Source organism: Saccopteryx leptura, unplaced genomic scaffold, assembly GCF_036850995.1.
Source record: "Saccopteryx leptura isolate mSacLep1 unplaced genomic scaffold, mSacLep1_pri_phased_curated manual_scaffold_16, whole genome shotgun sequence".
Classification (NCBI taxonomy): Eukaryota; Metazoa; Chordata; class Mammalia; order Chiroptera; family Emballonuridae; genus Saccopteryx; species Saccopteryx leptura.
Window position 1 is genome coordinate 3,246,983 of NW_027095698.1, and position 25,210 is coordinate 3,272,192.

The 25,210-nt window shown below is 35.7% G+C and overlaps 1 protein-coding gene across 1 annotated transcript in view; it reads right to left on the reverse strand.

Annotated features, from left to right (window-relative positions):
• Positions 1-934: 934 nt before the first annotated feature.
• The window catches only part of DTWD2 (DTW domain containing 2), a 131,729-nt gene continuing 107,453 nt past the window's right edge, over positions 935-25,210 (reverse strand). The window contains exons 5-6 of the mRNA XM_066357963.1: positions 17,530-17,658; positions 935-4,166 (exon numbers count right to left, since the gene is read on the reverse strand). Of these exons, the coding sequence (XP_066214060.1) occupies positions 3,996-4,166; positions 17,530-17,658 (300 nt within the window). The 3' untranslated portion in view covers positions 935-3,995. The remainder of the gene's footprint in view (positions 4,167-17,529; positions 17,659-25,210) is intronic.

Consider the following 25,210-nt stretch of genomic DNA (forward strand, 5'->3'; position numbering starts at 1 on the left):
CTGAAGAAGTTATATACAATAGAAGTGCCCTACCACATAAATCACTAACAATAATGGTAGTGAGGAGCTTGGACCTTCCTAAATCTCTAGGAAAAAAACCTTAACATGGTTAAGGAAAGTTGGGTTTGGACTCTTGAAGTAGGGTATCATAATTTTTTTTTTAATATAATCCTCATATTCCACATAAAAAATCTTCTGAGCTATGGAATGATGGTAAGTACTATGACTTGCTTTGTATACTGTAATTCTCAACCCATTATATTTATGTAAGAAACTCAAAATACCGTGCCTTTCACCCCACTACACATGGGCTGACTAAAGACACAGTCAGCTTGTATGTAAAAAAATACCATCGTGAGCTACGTAGTTTAGATAACAATTCACTGAACAATCTACTCAACGAAGTGTTGTTAAAGTATATATGTAAAGCCTACTATCAGTTCCAAATCCACAAAACTTGAAATTAGTTCAAGCAAATCAAGTAAATAAAAGCATCTGAATTTAAAAGCTAACTAATACAACACAAAAGTAACAACTTTTAAAATCCAGATTAAGTTTTCAGTTAAACACCTCACATAATACTACATATTTAGAGAATGAAAAATACTAATAACTATTCAATGAGAGCAAGTAACTAAAGAATTGTATAACAGAGAAGATTGAATGGAATCATATTGTTACAGGTCAGTAAAAATAAAAAATTATTAAAATACATGTCAGTAAAACAATTTGGAAAACTATATGTATTTTCTTTAAAAAGTTTTATACATTTCCCAAACTACTAAATTTTAAACATTATTGTATTCAAAAATACCCTAAAATGTTGTATTTAAAAGATAAAAGTAGTAATTACTATTAAAAAATCAACAGAAATTAAAGAAAATTTAAAGATTTTAATTGTGTCTTCTATAGGAATGTTAGCTAGATAATCACTTATAGCTAGATAATTACTTGATAATAGGTGATTTAGATTAATAGCTAACTTGTTTTTAAATCAAAGAAATGTCAAAATAAAACATAAATCTTTTAATATTTCAAAATATTTTCTGCATAGTTTTTCCACACATTCATTAGCATTATAATTAAAGCTTTTAATAAGGGTCTATCTACTCCAGGTCAACAATAAATTAACAAATAAGGATAAAAATGGTCAGAAATATCCACAGGTGTATGTTCACATATAACACATACACACATATATACATCAAGCTGACTTTTAAATCATATGTTTCCTTTTTCCTTATACCTTAAGACTGGGTATAAGAAACTCCAGAAGTCATAAAAAACAAAACAAAGTCCCCTCTTCTTGCCAAAATGTTTACATAAAACTGCAGTAGATTTAAGTTAGAAGTAAACATACTACATACAGGTCTCTTATTCTATACAAAATCTCAGGAAATATTCTTCCAAGGACATGGGGAAAATTTATTCTCTCAAATTGAACATTTCTGCCCCCCCAAAAGATTTCATAGACCTAGTTACGGATATATGTTTTTGAAATTACAAGTGTATTATAGTCTACTTCATTTCTATATAAAAACTTCACTAAAACTAGTTTATCAAAGTCAGTAAACCTGTTCAATGAATACTGACAAAGTTAAACTTATCCAAAATGATTAAAAATAAAAATGCGTGCATCTCAAAATTTCAGGTACCTCTTTAAAAATTAGGACTACTACCCAAAGCAAACACTGTCAAAATACCAATGGCATTCTTCACAGAAATAGAACAAACAATCCTTAAATCTGTATAGAACAACAAAAGAACCCAAATAGCCAAAGAAATCTTAAGAAAGAAGAAAAAAGTTGGAGGTATCATGTTCCCTGATTTCAAACTATCTTACAAAGCTACAGAAATGAAAACAGTATGCTATTATCATAAAAAAAACAGACACACAAATCAATAAAACAGAATAGAAAGCATAGAAATAAACTCATGCATATATGGTCATCAATTTAGAACGAAGAAGTCAAGAATGTACAATGTGTAGAGGACAGTCCCTTTAATAAAGGATTCTGGGAAAACTGGACAGTAATATACAAAATAATAAAACTGGACTACTACTATCTTACGCCGTACACAAAAATTAACTCAAAATGGAGTAAAGACTTGAATGCAAGACCTGAAACCATAAAAACCCTTAAAGAAAACAGGCAGTAATATCCTGATAATTATATTTAAAATGTGAAACCGAAAGCAAAAATAAACAAGTTGGACTACATTCACACTAAGAAGCTTCTGCACAGTAAAGAAAACAATCAATGAGAAGTCAACCTACTGAATAAAAAAAAAATCCAAAGCATATATATGATGAGGCTAATATCCAAAATGTATAGAAAATTCATACAACTGAACAGCAAAAAAAAAAAAAAGAAAAGAAAAAAAAAAGATTTGATTTTAAAATGAGCAGAATATCTGAATATACATTTTTCCAAAAAAGACATACAGATGGCTAACAGGTACATGAGAAGATCCTCACTACCATTAACCATCAGGGAAATGCAAATCAAAACAAGATATCACTTCACACCAATCAGACTGGCTATTATCTAAAAGACAGGAAATAAGTGTTGGTGAGAAAAAGGAAACATTTGTACACTGTTGGTGGGAATGAAATTTTTGCAGCCATTATAGAAAACAGTACAGAAACTCCCCCCAAAATTAAAAATAGAACTACCATATGACTCAGCAATTCCACTTCTGGGTATTATCTGAAGAAAACAAAAACAGTAACTCAGAAGGACATGTGCACCTCCCACATTCATCACAGCATTATTTACAATAGCCCAGATATGGAAACAACCTATGTGTCCATCAATATATGGATGAATAAAGAAAACATTATATATATATATATATATCAAATGGAATATTAATCATCTATAAAAAATAAAATCTTGCCATCCATGACACGGATGAACTTTGAGGGCATTATGTTAAGCAAAATAACTCAGAAAGACAAACGCCATATGATATATGGTATTCCACTTATATGTGAGATCATTTAAAAAAACAGACAAAACAAAACAAACAAACAAACAAAAAAACCCAAGCTCATACATACAGAAAATAGCGGTTGCCAGATATAGAGTTTCTAGATAAACAAGATGAATAAAGAGATCAAAAGGTACAAACTTCCAGTTAGAACATAAATAAGTCATGGAGATATTGTAGTATGGCTTGATGGTTATAGTTAGCAATACTATACTTTTAAATACTGAATATTTAAAAGTTGCTAAGAGAGTAATCTTAAAAGTTCTCATCACAAGAAAAAAAACTATGTACAGTGACAAATGTTTACAAGACTTACTGTGGAGATCATTTTGTAATATACAAATATCAAATCATTATGTTGTACACTTGAAACTAATATAATGTTATATGTCAACTAAAGCTTAATAAAAAAATTGGGCATTAATAGAAAATTTAACCATATTAGCTGAATTCAATTTTAGTCCCTAAGAAATACTTAGTTTCCTTATTTGGTTATACTGTTTTAGGAAAAAAATTCTATTTAAATTACTTGATTATCATATTTTTTTTGTTACTTATTTCAAACTATAAAGTTCATGTGTACAATTGCAAATTGATGTAGGTAGCCTCTATGATAGGTCTACACCTAATTATCTATAAAACATTAATGGAAACATTACTGTCCCAATCAGGAAGAACAATTTTCTTCCATTTTAAAATAAGAACTGCTAACCTAGCTCAACAACTAAACACATTTCAAATTATGTATTTAAAAAAATGTATCAGAGGCACATTTTGAAAAACAAATGCAATATAAAATTTTGCTTTTTACTGATTCAGTGTAATTTTTTTGTTTGTTTGCTTTTATGGCTATTTGATTATACACCCTTCTTCAAGGCAAGTTTAGTATGCAACCCTAATTCTTTAGATAGTCAAAAAATCCACAGACTGAAATTGTATGAAAACTTAACCTGGTACTGTCAGCTGAAGACACCATGAATAGCACCAAAAGAACATTTGTACTAAATTTTAACACTGTTCATTAACAGTTCCATTTTCCTGAGTTTGCGTTTGTTCTTTGGCATTGGCTTAGGATATAATCCATTTCTCAGAAGGTGTTCCTTGCTGAGGCGAACTTGAGCACCATGCTGAAGCTGGAAAGAACATAATGCTTGAAGAGGGCGAAGCAAAGTCTGTTAAGATAAAAAAACAATAAAGTGCTGTGACAAATCATGATATTATTTCTAAATTTTTTTCTTCAGAGACAGTATTATCATCATTATTATTGTTATTATGGGCAACAGGTATTCTAATAAATATAAGATGATGCCTAAATAAATAATTTATTTCAATTCATTCTGCACATACCACTAACTCCAGTAAAAAGACACAAATTGATTTTCCAGATAGGTAATAAAGTCTAAATTTAGTTTTATTCATTAAGATACTCAAACAGCATGCAAAACTGTTGCAATTATAATAATTTAATATGTAACAAGCAGACTACAAGAGTCCTTTATATAATAAAGATTTGACTCATTCTTCAATCACAAAAGGACACAAGCTTCCCGCCCCCTGATAACAATTAAATGATGGCAATAATGGGTAAGTGGTTTACTAATGCATACTAGTCCATGCACCACATGCAAGTTAGATATCTAGGTTCTGGTGCATTTGAAATCATTTTAACTGTATACATATCAGTCTAAATTTAAAATACCTACAGGGCCAGCCATTTAACATAAGAATATGAACTGGGTGGATCCACAGGATAGCAGAGAACAGTGGAGGTTATAAAATAACTGAAACATATGTCTTTCCTAAATTCACTTAAATTAAAAAGCTTTTAAAATAAAAACACTATACTAGTGCTTTATACCATACAGATATTAGAGTATTTTAAACATTTTGAGTCAGATTCTTTTCTTGAGTCTGACACCCCAGATCTCAATTTTTTAAATAACAGTAGCAATACTTGATTGAGAAGATTGTTTTTAAAGGGGGGGGGGACCAAGTAAATAACTGGTAAGATTTAACTCTAAAAATTTCAAAAACTCTATGTGAAAATTTACTCCCCTACATATGCACCACAAGTGGTAGAAAGGGCTCAATAGCTCTAATGTACAATGAACTCTTAAAACTTTTAGTAGTCACTAATAGTTGCTTATTCATATCCATTCTTTTCTTCCTTATTAAAAATAATCAAAAATTTTATTCAAGGTAGCAATGTGTCCAGCTAATAGTGTTACACTGGGTAATGATAAAATCTACCAATGACATATAAGTAGAAGTCCTCAGGTGGGGATTCTAGAGATTCTCTGTAAAATGGTACAGACTTAGCAGGCAGAGGATTTTGCTCTACCATATTGACTAGACCATGCTTGTTAGAAGTGCAGTAACCACTGTGTGATAGTAGAACAATAAACATGAAGATTAAAACCAAATATGTATGGTGATAAACAGGAAGACAGGAAAAATTTGGGTCTCTGATGCATCCCCAGCCCTGGACTGCCCACCTCAGCAATTCTTATTTACAGGAGAAAAAGAAATTCCTATAAGGCTCAATCACTGCAAGTAAGTGCTCTGTTACATAAGACAAACATCTTGGAAAAGCTCTGCATGACACTGTTGTAGAAAGTCTCTTAGCTATGTTCTCATAATTTATTTTAATATCTTCATTTTTTTAAAACAGAGAGGAAATGTGGAAATGACTATATATAACTTTACAATCAACATAGTGGACTGACTGGATTCTGATCATTGTAGTGAGGAAACATATTTTCCACTATATACAGACTGACTTGAAGGTTCTATTGCAATTTTATTACATTTATTAAATTCTTCATTGACAGGGCCTCCTACCTTTACCTCCTGAAGATAAGTACCTATTAATTTTCTGAGGTAATCAGGAGCATGAATTTTGGAGAGATACGGACTGAATTAGTTCCCTACTCCATCTCTGTGGTATTCACTAGGGCTAGTCACAAATATGCCAGTCCCCCTGGTACATGATCAGACTGCATCTTCTAGCCCCTTTCAAGTTAGGCATATCTATAGAAGTTGCTTTGGTTAATGAAATATAAGCACATATAATGTGTGCCACCTCTGGGAAGAAGCTTTAAAAGCGGTATATGATTCACTACCTGCTTTTATTTATTTATTCCTTCCTTGAAGAAAGCAGAATGACATGTCTAGATGGTGCCCTCATCAGCCTGGGGCCCTAAGTGATTGCAATGAGCAAAGATCCCCCTGGCAATCCCACTGGACAGACAGTAAGAGACAGGCATAAACCTTTGTTGTATTATTGTGCTATTCTAATTTTGGAGGTTCAAGTAACTGAATGAAGCCTTATCCAGCCTATTTTTTTATTGAATTTATTAGGGTGACATTGGATAATACAATTATATAGGTTTCAGATATACAATCCCATAAGATATCAGCTGTGTACTGCATTGTGTGCTCACCACCCCAAGTCACATTTCCTTCCATTAACCATTTATCTGACCTTTACCCTTTTCCACCTCCCCCAGCCCCCTTCCACTGTGTTCAACTTTACCATGCTGTTGTCTGTATCTGTGAGGTTTTGTTTTTGTTTTGGTTTGGTTTTTGCTTAATTGTTTCATCCTTTTTCACCCAGCCCTGCAATCCCCTCCCATCTGACATCTGTCAGTCTGTTCTCTACATCTATGACTCTGTTTCTGTTTTGTTTGTTAGTTTATTTTGTTCATTAGATTCCACATATGAGTGAAATTATATGCTACTTGCCTTTCTCCTACTGGTTTATTTCATTTAGCGTAATACTCTCTATATCCATATATGCTGTCACAAAGGGTATGATTTCCTTTTTTTTCCTTTCTTTTTTTTTATGGCTAAGTAGCATTATATTGTGTAAATATACCACAGCTTTTTTATCCACTCGTCTACTAAAGGACACTTGGGCTGCTTCCAAATCTTTGTTATTGTAAATAATGCTGCAATAAACATAGGGGTGCATATATTCTTTTGAATTAGTGTTTTGAGTTTCTTTGGATATATTCCCAGACAATAAATCACTGGGTCATAAGAATCCAGTCTATCTTAATTGATGTAACCATGCACTAGCTATGTGTTCCCAGACATTATACAGTGTATAACCTTTCTTTGCCTCATTTTCTTTGTTAGTGAAATGAAAGAAACAATGTCTACTTTACAAGGTTGTTATTATGATACACCAAGATGATGTATTAGAGTGTTTGACATACCACTTGATAATAAGTGATAATATTTCTATATAAGTGAATGACATAACTGAAGCAATGTGAAGCAACGTGAGAGATGGGCTGGTTTTGAGGGTCAAAGAAAATCCTCTACTTAAAAAATAAGTTAGTTTTGAGAGAAACAAGATGGTGATGCAGTAGGCAGACGTACCAACTTCCACCTCCCAGAACAAAAGTGGATTACAACATAATTTTCAGAACCATCATCTGGAAAAACCAATTTTGGACTAAAGTACAAGGATTCTTCAACCAAGGAACACTGAAAAAGTCACACTGACACTGGTAGGAAAAGCAGAAACACAGAGGGGGCTGCCCAGCTCCCCGGAGAGAACAGCAGCCCAGAGAGACTCTTGTGGGGAGAAGTAAGTTTAGCAGAGAGGGGGATGGTCCTGAGCCCTGGAAACAAAGCCCCAGCCTGTAGCTCCAGAGCCTAGAAGAGGTGTATGGACAGTATTTAGCTGCGAAACAAGTCAGGATACTGTTTGTGAGAAAGAGACTGATTTCCCAGACCCAGGATTCTTCTTAAAGGGACCACGCAGAACACCTCTCTCACAACCACTCACCCGGGGTTCTGGGGGACAGAGAGAGAGGAGAGGACCGGAACAGTGGGAAGAGTGTAATCTAGGAGGCTCAGGGAGAAAAACTCTGAGAGACAGCCACCCTAACGAGTCACTCCCCAAATCTGAAGTGAATATTTCCCCTGGAAACAGCAATACCAGCAAAGGGAAGCAGGACACCAGCCAACAAGCTCTCCCGTGGCACTCAGAGCAGACTCACTTAGAACGAGGGAGATTTTGGGAATACAGTAGTGAGTCTTAGGGTCTATGCTGCAGCACCCCCACCCACATGACTGAGGGCTCGCACCAGGGCCGGTGGCGGTGGGACGTGGAAGTGCAGTTCTATCGGCAAAGGCAGAAGCCAGCTGGCCACAACTGAGGCCCAGGTGTGAGCTCGGTCTTGCCCAGCTGGGGAGGAGGAGACGCGTGAAAGTGGTCAAGCCCAGCTGTGGGCTGCCTGCAAACCAGCCTGTGGGGGAAGGGCAGACCCCCAGTAGGGGCGGGGACACACCCATGAGCAAGGGCACAGGAGCACAGCCCAGCCCTGCCAGTGGAACTGAGGCTTGTGGCCTGATGCAGGAGCCAGCTCCTCCCATGGCTGTGGAATGAAAGCCCAGAACAGGCAGAGTTCCGAAACAGAGCTTGGGCATGCAGCCCCGTCCGGCCCATGGAGCCAAGGCTTGCAGCCATCCCATGAACGGGCTCCTTCTGCAGAAGCAGGGTGAAAGCCCAGAATCAGGCGGAGACCTGCAGCTGGGCAAAGGTGCTCATCCCTGCCCTGAGGGCCCAGCATAACCCCATCCACAGGGGCAGGGCGAAAGCCGAGGCCACCAAGGCTTGTACGTGATCATAGCCTCTCCCATGTAGGAGAGGCGAAAACCACAGCAACAGCCCCAGTGGGCTGGCACCGGCAACACCCGCACCCGAACGCCCTAGGCAATAGCAGCAGAGGGGGTGGCAGGCCTGCATACAAACCACACCTAGGAAACACAGAGGCCACACCCAGTGGACTCTAATGGCTAAAACCTTCTTCTACACAGAAAAAATGAGAAGGCAGAGAAATGCAACACAAATGAATCAAGAGAAATCCCCAGAAAAGGATCTAAATGAGTCAGATATAGCCAAATTACTGGATGCAGAGTTTAAAATAACGATTGTTAGGATGCTCAAAGATCTTAGAACAATAATAGATGGTCATTACGAACACCTAAATAAAGAGATAGCAAATATAAAAAAGGACATTAAAATAATAAGAAAGATTGAGTCAGAAATGACAAATACAAAATCAGAAATGAAGAACACAATGGAAGAAATTAAAAGCAGGATGGATGAAGGAGAGAATCAAATCAGCGAGTTAGAGGACAAGATAAATGAAAGCACGAAAGCAGAGCAGAAAAAAGAAAAGAGACTCAAAATGTCTGAGGAAATTCTAAGAGAGCTCTGTGACATCATGAAGAGAAATAACATCCACATCATAGGGGTTCCTGAAAAAGAAGAGAAAGAACAAGAGATAGAGATTTTGTTCAAACATATCAGAGCTGAAAACTTACCTAAATAAAGGCAGGATAACATCTCACAAGTTCAAGACGCACATAGAACTCCATTAAAGAGAAACCCAAAGAAATATACACCAAGATACATCATAATTAAAATACCAAAGCTACGTGATAAAGAGAAAATATTAAAGGCTGCTAAAAAAAAAAAAGGCTATCACCTACAAAGAAGCCCCCATAAGGATGACTTCTGACTTCTCAACAAAAACATTTGAGGCCAGAACCGAATGGCAAGAAATATTCAAAGTAATGCAGAACAAGAACCTACAACCAAGACTACTTTATCCAGCAAGGCTATCATTTAAAATTGAAGGAGAAATAAAAACCCTTCCATCCCTTCCAAAAAATTCAAAGAATTCACTACAACCAAAGGAATGCTGCAAGAAATGCTAAGGGACCTGTTGTAAACAGATCAAAGGAGAAAAAGAATATAGCAAAATAGGAATACAGCTTTAAAGAATAAAATGGCAATAAACAACTACATATCAATAATAACCTTAAATGTAAATGCATTAAATGATCCAATCAAAAGACATAGGGTAGCTGCATGGATAAGAAAACAGGGCCCTTACATATTCTGTCTACAACAGACACACTTTAAAACAAAAGATGCACATAGACTGAAGATAAAAAGAAGGAAAAAAAATATTTCACTCAAATGGAAATGAAAAAAAAAAAAACTGGGGTAGCAATACTTATATCAGACAAAATGGACTTTAAAACAAAGGCTATAGTAACTCATAAAGAAGGTCACTACAAAATGATAAAGGGAGCAATCCAACAGGAAGATATAACTGTTATAAATATCTATGCATCTAATATAGGAGCAACTAAATATATAAAGCAGACTTTGATGGACTTAAGAGAGAGATCAGCCCTGGCTGGTTGGCTCAGTGGTAGAGCGTCGGCCAGGCGTGCAGGAGTCCTGGGTTCAATTCCTGGCCAGGACACACAGGAGAAGCAACCATCTGCTTCTCCACCCCTCCCCCTCTCTTTCCTCTCTGTCTCTCTCTTCCCCTCCCGCAGTCAAGGCTCCAGTGGAGCAAAGTTGGCCTGGGCGCTGAGGACGGCTCCATGCCCTCTGCCTCAGGCGCTAGAATGGCTCTGGCTGCAACAGAGCAATGACCCATATGGGCTGAGCATCGCCCCCTGGTGGGCATGCCAGGTGGATCCCGGTCGGGCGCATGCGGGAGTCTGTCTAACTGCCTCCCCGTTTCCTACTTCAGAAAAATACAAAAATAAAAATTAAAAAAAAGGTGAGATCAACAGCAATACTATAATAGTAGGGGATTTGAATACCCCAGTAACATCACTATATAAATCCTCAAGGAAGAAAATTAACAAAGAAACAGCGGACTTAAAAAACACACTACATCAACTGGATTTAATAGATATCTTCAGAACCTTTCACCCTAAAGCAGCAGAATATACATTCTTTTCAAGTGCTCATTGTACATTTCCTAGGATAGAACACATGTTAGGGCACAAAAGCGGCCTCAACAAATTTAAGAAGACTGAAATCACATCAAGCATTTTCTCTGATCACAATGGCATGAAACTAGAAATCAACCACAATAGAAAAACTGAAAAATACTCAAACACTTGGAAACTAAATAGCATGTAGTTAAATAATAAATGGGTTAACAATGAGATCAAAGAAGAAATTTAAAAAATCCTAGAAATGAACAATAATGAGAATATATCAACTCAAAATTTATGAGACACAGCAAAAGCACTAATGAGAGGGAAATTCATAGCATTATGGAATACTTTAAAAAGCTAGAAAAAGCTCAAATAAACAACTTGACCCAAAATTTGAAAGAACAAGAAAAGAACAGCAAGTAAAGCCCAGAGGTAGTAGAAGGAAGGAAATAATAAAGACCAGAGCGGAAATAAATGACATAGAGGCCAAAGAAACAATACAGAGGATCAATGAAACCAGGAGCTGGTTCTTTGAAAAGGTAAATAAGATCGATGAACCATTAACCAGACTCATCAAGAAAAAAAGAGAGAGGACTCAAATAAATAAAATTAGAAATGAGAGGGGAGAAATAACAACTGACACAACAGAAATACAAAATATTGTGAAAAATACTATGAAGAACTGTATGCCAAAAAACTAGACAACCTAGATGAAATGGAAAAATTCCTTGAAACATATAATCTTCCAAGAATTAATCTGGAGGAATCAGAAAACCTAAATAGACCGATTACAACAAATGAGATCGAAACAGTTATCAAAAAACTCCCAAAAGAAAAGTCCTGGGCCTGATGGCTTCACAAGTGAATTCGACCAAATATCTAAAGAACGAACTCCTATCCTTCTCAAGCTATTTCAAAAAATTCATGAGGAAGGAAGACCTCCAAACTCCTTTTATGAGGAGAGCATAATTCTGATTCCAAAACCAGGCAAAGACAAAACAAAAAAAGAAAATTATAGGCCCATATCCCAGATGAATTTAGATGCTAAAATCCTCAACAAATTTTAGCAAACCGGATCCAGCAATATATGAAAAAAATCATACACCATGATCAAGTGGGATTTATTCTTGGGAGGCAAGGCTGGTACAATATTCGCAAATCAATCTATGTGATTCATCACATAAACAAAAGGAAGGAGAAAAACCACATGATAATTTCAATAGATGCAGAAAAAGCATTTGATAAATTCATGATCAAAACTCTCAGCAAAGTGGGAATACAGGGAACATACCTCAACATGATAAAGACCATCTATGACAAACCCACAGCCAACATCATACTCAATGGACAAAAATTAAAAGCAATCCCCTTAAGATCAGGAACAAGGCAGGGGTGCTCACTTTCATTTCTCTTATTCAACATACTTCTGAAAGTCCTAGTCACATCAATCAGACAAGAAAAAGAAATAACAGGCATCTATAATTGGAAAAAAAGAAGTAAAACTATCATATTTATAGATGATATGATATTGTATATAGAAAACCCTAAAGTCTCAGACAAAAAACTACTGGACCTGATAAATGAATTCAGCCAGGTGGCAGAGTATAAAATTAATACTCAGAAATCAGAGGCATTTTTATACACTAACAATGAACTCTTAGAAAGAGAAATTAAGAAAGCAATCAATCCCCTTCACTATTGCAACCAAAAAAATAAAGTACCTAGGAATAAATTTAACCAGGGAGATTAAAGACTTGTACTTGGAAAAATATAAAACATTGATAAAAAAATCAGGAAAGATACAAACAAGTGGAAGCATATACCTTGCTCATGGTTACGAAGAATAAATATCATTATAATGTCTATGTTACCCAAAGCAATTTATAAATTCAATGCAATACCAATTAATTAAAGTACCAATAACTTACTTAAAAGATATAGAACACATATTCCAAAAATTTATATGGAACTAAAAGAGAACACGAATAGCCTCAGCAATCTTGAAAAGGAAGAATAAAGTGGGAAGTATCACACTTCTGGATATCAAGTTATACTACAAGGCCACTGTACTCAAAACAGCTTGGTACTGGCATAAGAACAGGCATATAAATCAATAGAACAGAACCGAGAACCCAGAAATAAACCCACACTTTTATGGACAACTGATATTAGACAAACGAGGTAAGAGCATACAATTGAGTAAAGAGAGCCTCTTCAACAAATGGTATTGGGAAAATTGGACAGCTACCTGCAAAAAAATGAAACTAGACCACCAACTTACACCATTCACAAAAATAAACTCAAAATGGACAAAAGACTTAAATGTAAGCCGTAAAACCATAAGCATCTTAGAAGAAAATATATGCAGTAAGCTCTCTGACATCTCTTGCAGCAATATATTTGCCGATTTATCTCCACAGGCAAGTGAAATAAAACACAGGGTAAACAAATGGGACTATCTCAAACTAAAAAGCTTTTGCACAGCTGAAGACAATAAGAACAGAATAAAAAGACAAACTACACTATGGGATAACATATTTGCCAGTACATCTGATAAGAGGTTAATAACCAAAATTAATAAAGAACTTGTAAAACTCAACACCTGGAGGAGAAACAATCCAATCAAAAAATGGGCGAAAGAAATGAATAGACACTTCTCAAAGAGGACATACAGATGGCCAATAGGCATATTAAAAAATGTTCAACATCACTAATCATTAGAGAAATGCAAATTAAAACCACAATGATATCTATATGTCAACTCACACCAGTCAGAATGGCGTTCATCAACAAAACAACACAGAATAAGCGCTGGTGAGGATGTGGAGAAAAGGGAACCCTCCTGCACTGCTGGTGGGAATGCAGACTGGTGCAGCCACTATGGAAAACAGTATGGAGATTTCTCAAAAAATTAAAAATCAAACTGCCTTTTGACCCAGCTATCCCACTTTTAGGAATATACCCCAAAAACACCATAGCACTGTTTCAGAAGAAGAAATGCGCCCCCCATGTTTATGGCAGCATTGTTCACAATAGCAAAGATCTGGAAACAGCCCAAGTGTCCGTTTGTGGATGAGTGGATTAAATAGCTTTGGTACATATATACTATGGAATACTACTCAGCCATAAGAAATGATTACATTGGATCATTTACAACAACATGGATAGACCTTGATAACATTATACTGAGCAAAATAAGTAAATCAGAAGTAACTAAGAACTATATGATTCCATACATAGGTGGGACATAAAAATGAGACTCAGAGACATGGACAAGAGTGTGGTGGTTACAAAATGGGGGGGAGGAAATGGAGGGGGTTGGGGGAGGGCAGGGGCACAAAGAAAACCAGTTAGAAGGTGACGGAAGACAATTTGACTTTGGGTGATGGGAATACAGCATAATCAAATGTCAAAATAACCTGGAGATGTTCTCTCTGAACATATGTACTCTGATTTATCAATGTCACCCCATTAAAATAAAAAAATAAAGAGAAAGAAGTTAGTTTCTAAAGGGCTAATTGAGGGAAAATCAGTGTTTTGTATATTGTTTAGTCTGTAGGTACAAGTGAGTTTTCAAAAGACCACTATTGCCAACTCTTAGTGTTGAATAGAGCTAAGATGCTTAGGCTATGGCACACTGCTTCGTCATACAAATTCAAAAGGTAAAACTTTGTCAGTAGAGACAGTTCTATAATAAAAAAAGATTCCCATGCTCAAGGCTTCCATGGTATGAAAAGCCCTAGTACAATATTATTGTAGCTGAATGAAAATCACCAACTTTTAGTTCAAAATTTTTGTCAGTGTGATCAGAGGGTCAACATAGGGCAAAAGGATTAACTATTTTGAGTGTTTGGTGTCAGGCAAGTTATACACATTACCCATTTGATTTTCACAACTCAATGAGGTAACTTTTTTTTTTATAATACAGATAAGAAAACATGCACAAAAAGATTACATGAATTGTCCACTGGCAGAAAGTAATGATGATAAATGATGGAGTTTTAATTCAGACATGCTTCAAAGCCTGTGTCATGCTACTTCCAAGTGTCTGAAAAACTGCTTAACTTGAATCCATGTTAACACAATAAATTAAAATTTAAAGAAAAAGAAAAATAAAAACTGCTCAAGAATAAAGGATGAGGATGAATAAATAGATTAAGAAGGCTACTACTTTGAGAAGCCCTACCTCTATAGAATAAAGCCAGCTGAATAATTACTACTCTACTCCATTCTCTCCAGGTTCTATGATGATGTCACTAATTCAAGGTTACTGGGTGGAAAATGTATGGTATAGAATTCCTCTCCAGGAAAGGAGAGAAAACACCTATGTTTAGAGCAGAAAGTAATTGTGTTTCTGAGAGGAATGTACCAATTTTTTTATTATAGCTAGATTTGAAGAGGCTGGACTTGGAATTCCCCCACTAAGAAAGGTAGATTTTTGCTATTTGTAATAACAAGTAACTTGGAATGAATAATTATGCATTTCTTCTGCTCATACTCCAGCACCTCCCAAATCACACATCTGACTGTCAAACATCTTTTTTCTATTACTGGCGACAACACTATGACTACTGCTGATAAAAGCAAACAGAATGTGAACTCTGGGCTCTCCCTACTACTTTGGGATTTTATGTTCAATTTTATTCACAATAACAATTATAAACGCTTAAGAGATGAAGGGTTGTGTCACTATTTTGCATTTTAAACTTTGCTTGTTATTAGATATTATACTCAGAACATAAAATGTTTCCTGCTATGATTGTACATTAATTAACACCAGAATAATACATTTTATAAAACTGGGAAAGGGGGGAGTAGTGGTATTAGTGGCATTAGTAGTACTAATATAAACTCTATCCTGAACCCCATCCCTATTATAATACAACTACTATTTTTAAACTGCCACCACTACCAACATTAAAGCTTCTGTTTAGAATTATAGTTGAGATCAAATTTCAATAGTGAGAATAAGGAATACATGGCCCCTAGAAGAGTCTTTCCAGAACCCAGAAGAGGAAGAGTAAAGAAAGTTTGAAGTCTATAGCCAAAGAATATTATTTTCCCCCACAAGATCTGAACTTTTAATGGGCCCTGATCTGACGGTGACTGATTCCAGAGTTTTCCATCAACAAAGAGGAAAACACAGACACCGTACGGAAAGCAAGTTGAAACAACAGCACTGGTTTTCACCTTTCTTTTAAGACACCTAAAAACAGTGCAGCTTATTTATTTATTTTTGTTTCGTTAGTTGGTTATAATATCTTTTTCTCAAGAACATACAGGAGTAATGGTAAACAAACAGAAAAAGACAAGTGGAGGAGTATATTAAGTGCTATGTTGATGGCCAGGTATATGGAAGTAGGCAGTAAAGTTAGAATGGAGGCAGAAAAGTCTGAAAACACTTCCTGGTCATCTAAGGTAAGAGTCTAGGGTCCCTCATGAATTTTTTCCTCAAAGGAGAGAGAACAGAGAAAGAGAAATGGCCTAGATCCAAAACAAAGTCTACTTAACATGGACATACACATACAAAAAAACCTGCCCATGAAAGCCTACTTCTTTCATCATAAGAAAAAATGGCCTGACCAGGCGGTGGTGCAGTGGATAGAGCATCAGACTGAGATGCAGAGGACCCAGGTTTGAGACCCCAAGGTTGCCAGCTTGAGTGCGGGCTCATCTGGTTTAAGCAAAGCTCACCAGCTTGGACCCAAGGTTACTGGCTCACTCAGTCTGCTGTGGCCTCCCAGTCAAGGCATGTATGAGAAATCAATCAATGAACAACTAAGATGCTGCAACGAAGAATTGATACTTCTCATCTCTCTCCCTTTCTGTCTGTCCCTCTCTCTGACTCTGTCTCTGTCACTAAATAAATAAAAATTAAAAAAAAAATGTCTCCAACTCTGACATTTTCCATGTCTTAGGGTTTGGAGTGAGGGAATTGAAAAGGCGAGTAGATGCCTGCTTCTGGCATTCTTTAATTGTCCTTGATCTGAAGGCTTTTAATGTTTTTCTTGGTAACTAGCCCAATTACTCTAACCTGAGCTTTATCCATTACTGAAATTTTCTTCATGGCTAAGGGTAGCCTATTATATTGGTAAACACAATGTATATTGAGAGAGAGAGATAGAAAAAGAAGGCAGGAAAGAATACTGTGTGTGTGTGTGTGTGTGTGTGTGTGTGTGTGTGTGTGTGTGTGTGCTTATTTAGAGGAGGGAGTTATAAAACTTCAGTTAATTATATTCATTATCCCTTGACTTTTCTTTTTGAGTTGTATTTATCAAAACGTTTCTATGATTAAAAAACCTTAGCAATATAAAGTTTTATTTTGTCATGTTTTTGTCAGAAGTACAGTTTCTTATGTTTCAAAGATTGAGATGTTAATGAGTGCAATAAAACATTATTCTCTACTGATTATTATTAATTATATATGAATCGTCAGGCTTTCATGAAAATTAAATAAAGTGATGATTGCATGTGATAATCTTTTCATATTCTGCAGGTATTTTTCACAAAACATTATATCTTTTTGTACACTAAAAGCTTAAAATAAATATTTAAATAATTTTAAGTAATGGGATCTGGATGCTAAACTAACAGAAAAACATCATCAGGGGAAAGATTATAAAAAGTAAACAAATTTCTACCACAGATACATTCTACTTGTCACTTGAACTACAAATCTAACAAGCTCTGCATTTCTAAATTTCCTAGATAAAATCTAACCAAACTCCTACTTTCAAAATCGATATAACCTGCCAAAGATATGCATACCTCTTGTATGTAGTGATTTTTCTCCAAGATGGAAAGAGCAACAGCTGCACACTCCAGTGTAGACAGGCACCTATTAGTTGGTTGTGTCCGAATTACATACTGACTAGAAATGCTAGTTTTTAACTGCACCTGAAACCAAAACCAGGATAGAATGTAATTTTTGCTTCAAGTTTAAAACTATAAATTCTGTATTTTAAATAATAATTACTTTAATTCCCTTCTGAAATTACCAGCTTAGAAATATTAAACGTTTCAATATTCTTTACACACAATATCCTTATATTACTGTCAAATAGTACAGGAGGATATTTTCACATATATCTGACAAAGAAAATATACCCAGAATACATACAAATTCCTACAAGTCAAAAATAGATAAACTAAAAGCCCCCTCTCAGTGGGTGAAACAGTGGATACATACTTCACAAAGAAAACATAAGAATGGCAAATAGGTTGTGTAAAAAGACTCAACGTGATTTAATGTAAATTAAAATCACAGTGATATAACATTTCATACTCACCAGAACAGTTAAAGTCAAAAAGACTAACAGCACCAACTAGTGGAAGTAAAAATAGTTTAATCACTCTGTATAATTTATTTTATTGTTTGTACCCATTATGTCTTACTATAAACTGATAGATGTATGTCTGTGTGGATGTGAGGGTGGTTAAACATAACTTTTTTATTTATTTTTATTTTATTTATAGTGAGAGGGAGAGAGACAGGAACAAAGCGACATGAGAAGTATCAACTTGTAGTTGTGTGACTTGAGTTGTTCATTAATTGCTTCTCATACATGGCCTTGGCTGGGGGGCTCAAGCCAAGCCAGTGACCTCTTGCTCAAGTCAGCAACCTTGGGATTATGTCAATGACCCCATGCTCAGGCCAGTAACCTTGCACATAAACTGGATGAGTCCACATTCAAGCCAGCAACTTCAGAATTTCGAACCTAGGACTCAGCATCCCAGGCTAATGCTCTATCCACTGCACTACCACTGGTCAGCCGAAAGTATCTCTTTTTAGATAAAAGGTATCATACTATAATTATTTTATTCAGTAAGACAATATTTTACCTGAGACCTAACAACTGAGACAAAGTCAGACATGAGAAAGGCAATAAAAATTTGGCCTTGGCCTTAGCCGGTTGTCTCAGTGGGAGGCATGTGGATTCCCAGGTTCGATTCTGGGTCAGGGCACACAGGAGCAGCGACCATCTGCTTCTCTACTCCTCTCCTCCCCCTTCTCTCTCACTTTCTTCTCCTGAAACCATGGCTTGGTTGGAGCATGTTGGCCCCGGGTGCTGAGGATGGTTCCATGGCCTTGCCTCAGGTCCTAAAATAGCTCAGTTGCTTGCTTGACAACTGAGCAACAGCCCAGGATGGGCAGCGCATCACCTAGTAGGCGGCTTGCCAGGTGGATTCCCGTTGGGGTGCATCCGGGAGTCTGTCTGCCTCCCCCTTCTCACTTAAGAAAAAAAAATTGGCCTTTAAAATTCCTATTTTAATTAAATTCAAGCCTTCTTATACTCATAAAGCCATATTCCAAGCCCACACTCTGATGAGTCACCCTTAAACATGTATATAGATAGATGATCATTTCAGTTTTTACTCATAAAATATGTAAGCATGGGAATTGAAGGTAGTGATGTCTAAGTATTAACACATAAAAATTTTATAAATTGGATGTTCTTTCTTAATTTTGGGTATCTCTAAAGTTCTAATGAGTTTCTCATTCCCTTATACCATCAAACCTCTCCAAAACATGACATCTTTCCCTCAATTCTTTCCCTCCTTTGTTTCTTGTACAGTTCCCCATGATGAGAAATACAGTTCTTTGATTAGAATTGTTTTTTGTTCAAATAATTTTCCTCTACAACTTGTTTCTTTCATCCTCAGAAAAAGGAAGAGAGGAGAAGAGAAGAGGAAGAAAGAATGGGAGAGGGGAAGAGAAGGAAAAGAAGAGAGAAAGGAAGAGACATGGAGAGAAAAGCAAACTGAGTACTGTATCATAAAATATTCACTACAAAATGTATTTGGTTTTGAAACACATCCTCAGCATATTTGACTAAAAATGTTTTAGATGAGATTATATTAAAACTATTATCCATCTCTAAACAAAATGAAAAATGGATTCAGGCAGGGAAAGAAATAGAAACAAATAATTGAGAAACATTTATAATAATATAGAAAAGCCTATAATTAAATAACTACAAGAATAATTTATAATGTAGATCAATGATCATTACTAATGGCTTTAACATTACATTAGGTCAAATACTTATATCTAACAAAATAGACTTTAAAACAAAAGCTATCGTAGGAGTTAAGTAAGGTCACTATATAATGATAAAGAGAACAATCCAACAGGAAGATATAACCATTATAAATATCTATGTGCCTAACATAGGAGCACCAAAATTTATAGAGCAGATTTTGATGGACATAAAGGGCGAGATCAACAGCAATACTATATATAATAGTAGGGGATTTTAATACCCCACTAACATCAATGGATAGATCCTCAAGAAATAATATTAACAAAGAAAGAGCAGACTTAAAAGATACACTAGATCAACTGGATTTAATAGATATCTTCAGAACCTTTCACCCCAAAGCAGCAGAATATACATTCTTTTCAAGTGTTCATGGTACCTTCTATAGGATAGACCACATGCTAGAACACAAAACGAGTCTCAATAAATTTAAGATTAAAATCATATCAAGCATTTTCTCTGATCACAATGGCAAACTAGAAATCAACTACAATAGAAAAACTGAAAAACATTCAAACACTTGAAGACAAAACAGCATGTTATTAAATAATGAATGGGTTAATAATGAGATCAAAGAAAGTAAAAAATTTCCTTGAAACAAATGAAAATGAACATAAAACAACTCAAAATTTATGGGACACAGCAAAAGCAGTCCTGAGAGGGAAGTTCATAACATTACAGGCATACCTTAAGAAGCAAAAAAAAGTCCAAATAAACAACCTAACCCTAGGTCTAAAAGAACTAGAAAAAGAACAACAAACAAACCCCAGCAGAAGTAGAAGAAAGGAAATAATAAAGATCAGAGCAGAAATAAGTGACATAGAGGCTAAAAAAAAACAATACAGAAGAATAATGAAACCAAGAGCTAATTCTTTAAAAAAGTAACAAGATTGAATAACCTTTAACCGACTCACCAAGAAAAAAAGAGAGGACTCAAATAAAATTAGAAATGAAAGTGGAGAAGTAACAACTGACACAGCAGAAATACAAAGGATTGTAAGAAAATGCTATGAAGAAATATATGCCAAAAAATTAGACAACCTAGGCGAAATGGACAAATTCCTCAAAACATATAATCTTTCAAAAATCAATCTGGAAGAATTAGAAAACCTAAATAGACCGATTTCATCAAATGAGATTGAAACAGTTATCAAAAATACTCCCAACAGACAGAAGTCATGGGCCAGATGTCTTCACAGGTGAATTTTACCAAATATTCAAAAAAGAACTAACTCTTATCTTTCTCAAGCTATTTCAAAAAATTCATGAGGAGGGAAAACTTCCAAGCTCCTTTTATGAGGTGAGCATAATCCTCATTCCAAAAACAGGCAAAGACACTACAAAGAAAGAAAAATATAGAACAATATCCTTGATGAACTAAGATGCTAAAATTTTCAACAAAATATTAGCAAACAGGATCCAGCAATACATGAAAAAAATCATACATCATGATCAAGTGGGATTTATTCTTGGGAGGCAAGGCTGGTACAATATTCACAAAATAATCAATGTGATTCACCACATAAACAAAAAGAAGAAGAAAAATCACATGATAATATCAATAGATGCAGAAAAAACATTTGATAAAATCCAGCACCCATTCATGATCAAAACTCTCAGCAAAGTGGGAATACAGGGAACATACCTCAACATGATAAAGGCCATCTATGACAAACCCAAGGCCAACATCATACTCAATGGGCAAAAATTAAAAGCAATCTCCTTAATCAGGAACAAGGCAGAGGTGCCCCTTTTCACTACTCTTATTCAAAATAGTTCTGGAAGTCCTAGCCACAGCAATCAGACATAAAAAAGAAATAAAAGGCATCCAAATTGAAAAAGAAGATGTAAAACTATCATTTGTTGATGATATCATACTGTACATAGAAAACCTTAAAGCAGGGGTCACCAAACTACAGCCCAGGGGCTGCATGCGACCCCAAGGCCATTTATCTAGCCCCACCGCACTTCAGAAAGGGGCACCTCTTTCATTGGTGGTCAGTGAGAGAAGCACATTGACCATACCATTAGCCAAAAGCAGGCCCATTATTCCCACTGAAATACTGGTCAGTTAGTTGATTTAAATTTACTTGTTCTTTATTTTAAATATTGTATTTGTTCCCATTTTGGTTTTTTTGTTTTTTTTTTTTTACTTTAAAATATGATATGTGCAGTGTGCATAGGGATTTGTTCATAGTTATTTTTATACTCTGGCCCTCCAACGGTCTAAGGGACGGTGAACTGGACCCCTACGTAAAAAGTTTGGGGACCCCTACCCTAAAGTCTCAGTCAAAAAACTATTAGACCTGACAAATAAATTTGGAAAAGTAGCAGCGTATAGAATTAATACACAGAAATCAGAGGCATGGCCCTGTCCGGTTGGCTCAGTGGTAGAGCGTCGGCCTGGCGTACAGGAGTCCCGGGTTCGATTTCCGGCCAGGGCACACAGGAGAAGCGCCCATCTGCTTCTCCACCCCTCCCCCTCTCCTTCCTCTCTGTCCCTCTCTTCCCCTCCTGCAGCTAAGGCTCCATTGGAGCAAAAATGGCCCAGGTGCTGAGGATGGCTCTGTGGCCTCTGCCTCAGGCGCTAGGATGGCTCTGGATGCAACAGAGCGATGCCCCAGAGGGGCAGAGCATCGCCCCCTGGTGGGCATGCCGGGTGGATCCCGGTCGGGCACATGCGGGAGTCTGTCTGACCGCCTCCCCGTTTCCAGCTTTGGAAAAATGCAAAAAAAAAAAAAAAAGAAAGAAATCAGAGGCATTTTATAAACCAACAATGAAGTGTCAGAAAGAGAAATAAAGGAAACAATTTCCTTCAGTATTGCAACAACAAAAAAAATAAAGTACCTAGGAGTAAATTTAACAAAGGAGGTTAAAGACTTCTACTCAGAAAATTATAAAAAATTGATAAAAGAATTCAAGGAAAATACAAACAAGTGGGAGCATATACCATGTTCAAGGTTAGGAAGAATAAACATCATTAAAATGTTTATATTACTCAAAGCAATTTATAAATTCAGTGCAATACCAAATTAAAATACCAATGACATACTTCAAAGATATAGAAAACATATTCCAAAAATTTATATAGAACCAAAAGAGAATACAAATAGCCTGAGCAATCTTGAAAAAGAAGAATAAAGTGGGAGGTACCACACTTCCTGATATTAAGTTATACACAAGGTCATTGTATTGAAAACAGCTTTGTACTGGAATAAGAACAGGCATATAGATTAATGGAACAGAACAGAGAACCCAGAAATAAACCCATACCTTTATGAACAATTGACATTTGACAAAGGAGGTAAGAGCATACAATGGAGTAAAGACAGTTTCTTTAACAAATGGTATTGGGAAAATTGGACAGCTACCTGCAAAAAAATGAAACTAGACCACCAACTTACACCATGCACAAAAATAAACTCAAAATGGATAAAGGACTTAAATGTAAATCGTGAAACCATAAGTATCCTAAGAAGAAACCTTATGCAGTAAGCTCACCAACATCTATTGCAGCAATATCTTTGCTGATTTATCTCCACGGGCAAGTAAAATAAAACACAGGATAAACACATGGGACTATATCAAACTAAAAAGCTTTTGTATAGCTAAAGAAAATATAAACAGAATAAAAAAGACAGACCACAGAATGGGAGAACATATTTGACAATACGTCTGATAAGGGGTTAATAACCAAAATTTATAAAGAACTTGTACAACTCAACACCAGGAAGACAATCCAATCAAGAAATGAATAGACAATTCTCCAAAGAGGACATACAGATGGCCATTAGATAGATGAAAAAATGTTCACCATTACTAATCACTAGAGAAATGCAAATTAAAACCACAATGAGATACCACCTCACTTTAGTCAGAATGGCATTCATTAACAAAACAACATAAGATAGGTGGTGGCGAGGATGTGGAGAAAAGGGAACCCTCTTGCACTTCTGGTGAGAATGCAGACTGGTGCAGCCACTGCGGAAAATAGTATGGATATGTCTCAAAAAATTAAAAATGGATCTGTGTTTTGACCCAGTCATCCCACTTTTACAAATATATCTCAAGAATACCATATCACCAACTGAAAAAAAAGGAAATGCACACCCATGTTTATGGCAGCATTGTTCACAATAGCGAAGATCTGGAAAGTGTCCTGATGGCCTAAGTGTCCATCAGTGGACAAGTGGATTAAAAAGCAGTGGTACATATATATATATACAATGGAATACTATGGGGCCAAGAAAAAGAAGGAAATATTACCTTTTGCAACAACATGAATGAACCTGGAAACTATTATGTTAAGTGAAATAAGCCAGGCAAAGAAAGAAAAGTATCATATGACCTCATTCATTTGAGGAATCCAAGGATCAATGAGAACTTAGGAATAGATTTGAGACAGAGGAGGGATGAAAGGGAAGAGAGGAAAAGAGGACAGAGGGAATGAGGTTGATAGGATGGAATAAACCTAAAGGGAAAGAGGGAGGGTGCTGTTGGGATGGGGGCAAGGGAGATGTTGAAGGGAATAAAGGGGAAGGGGATGCATTTCGGGCAACACTAGAATCTATGTAAACACAATTAATTAAAAAAACTACTGGACCTGAAAAATGAATTCAGCAAGGTGGCAGAATATAAAATTAATATTCAGAAATCAGTGGCATTTTTATACACCAAAAATGAACTGTCTGAAAGAAAAATTAAGAAAACAATCCCCTTCACTATTGCAACAACAACAAAAAATAAAGTACCTAGGAATAATTTAACCAAGGAGGTTAAAGACTTCTACTCAGAAAATTATAAAACATTGATAAAAGAAATCAAGGAAGATACAAACAAGTGAGATCATATACCATGTTCATGGATAGGAAGAATAAACATTATTCATATGTATTATTACCCAAAGCAATCTATAAATTCAATGCAATTTCTATTAAAATACCAATGGCATACTTCAAAGATATAAAACAAATATTCCAAAAATTTTTATGGAACCAAAAAAGAAAAACCATGAATAGTCTCAGCAATCTTAAAAAAAAAGAATAAAGTGGGTAGTATCACACTTCTTGATATCAAGTTATACTACAAGGCCATTGTACTCAAAACAGCTTGGTACTGGCATAAGAACAGGCATATAGATCAATGGAACAGAACAGAGAACCCAGAAGTAAACTCACCCCTATATGGATAATTGATATTTGACAAAGGAGGTAAAAACATACAATGGAATAAAGACAATCTCTTTAACAAATGGTGTTGGTAAAATTGGACAGGTACTTGCAATAAAATGAAACTAGACCAGCAACTTACACCATACACAAAAATAAACTCAAAATGGATAAAAGATTTAAATGTAAGTCGTGAAACCATAATCATCCTGGAAGAAACGTAGGTAGTAAGCTCTCTGA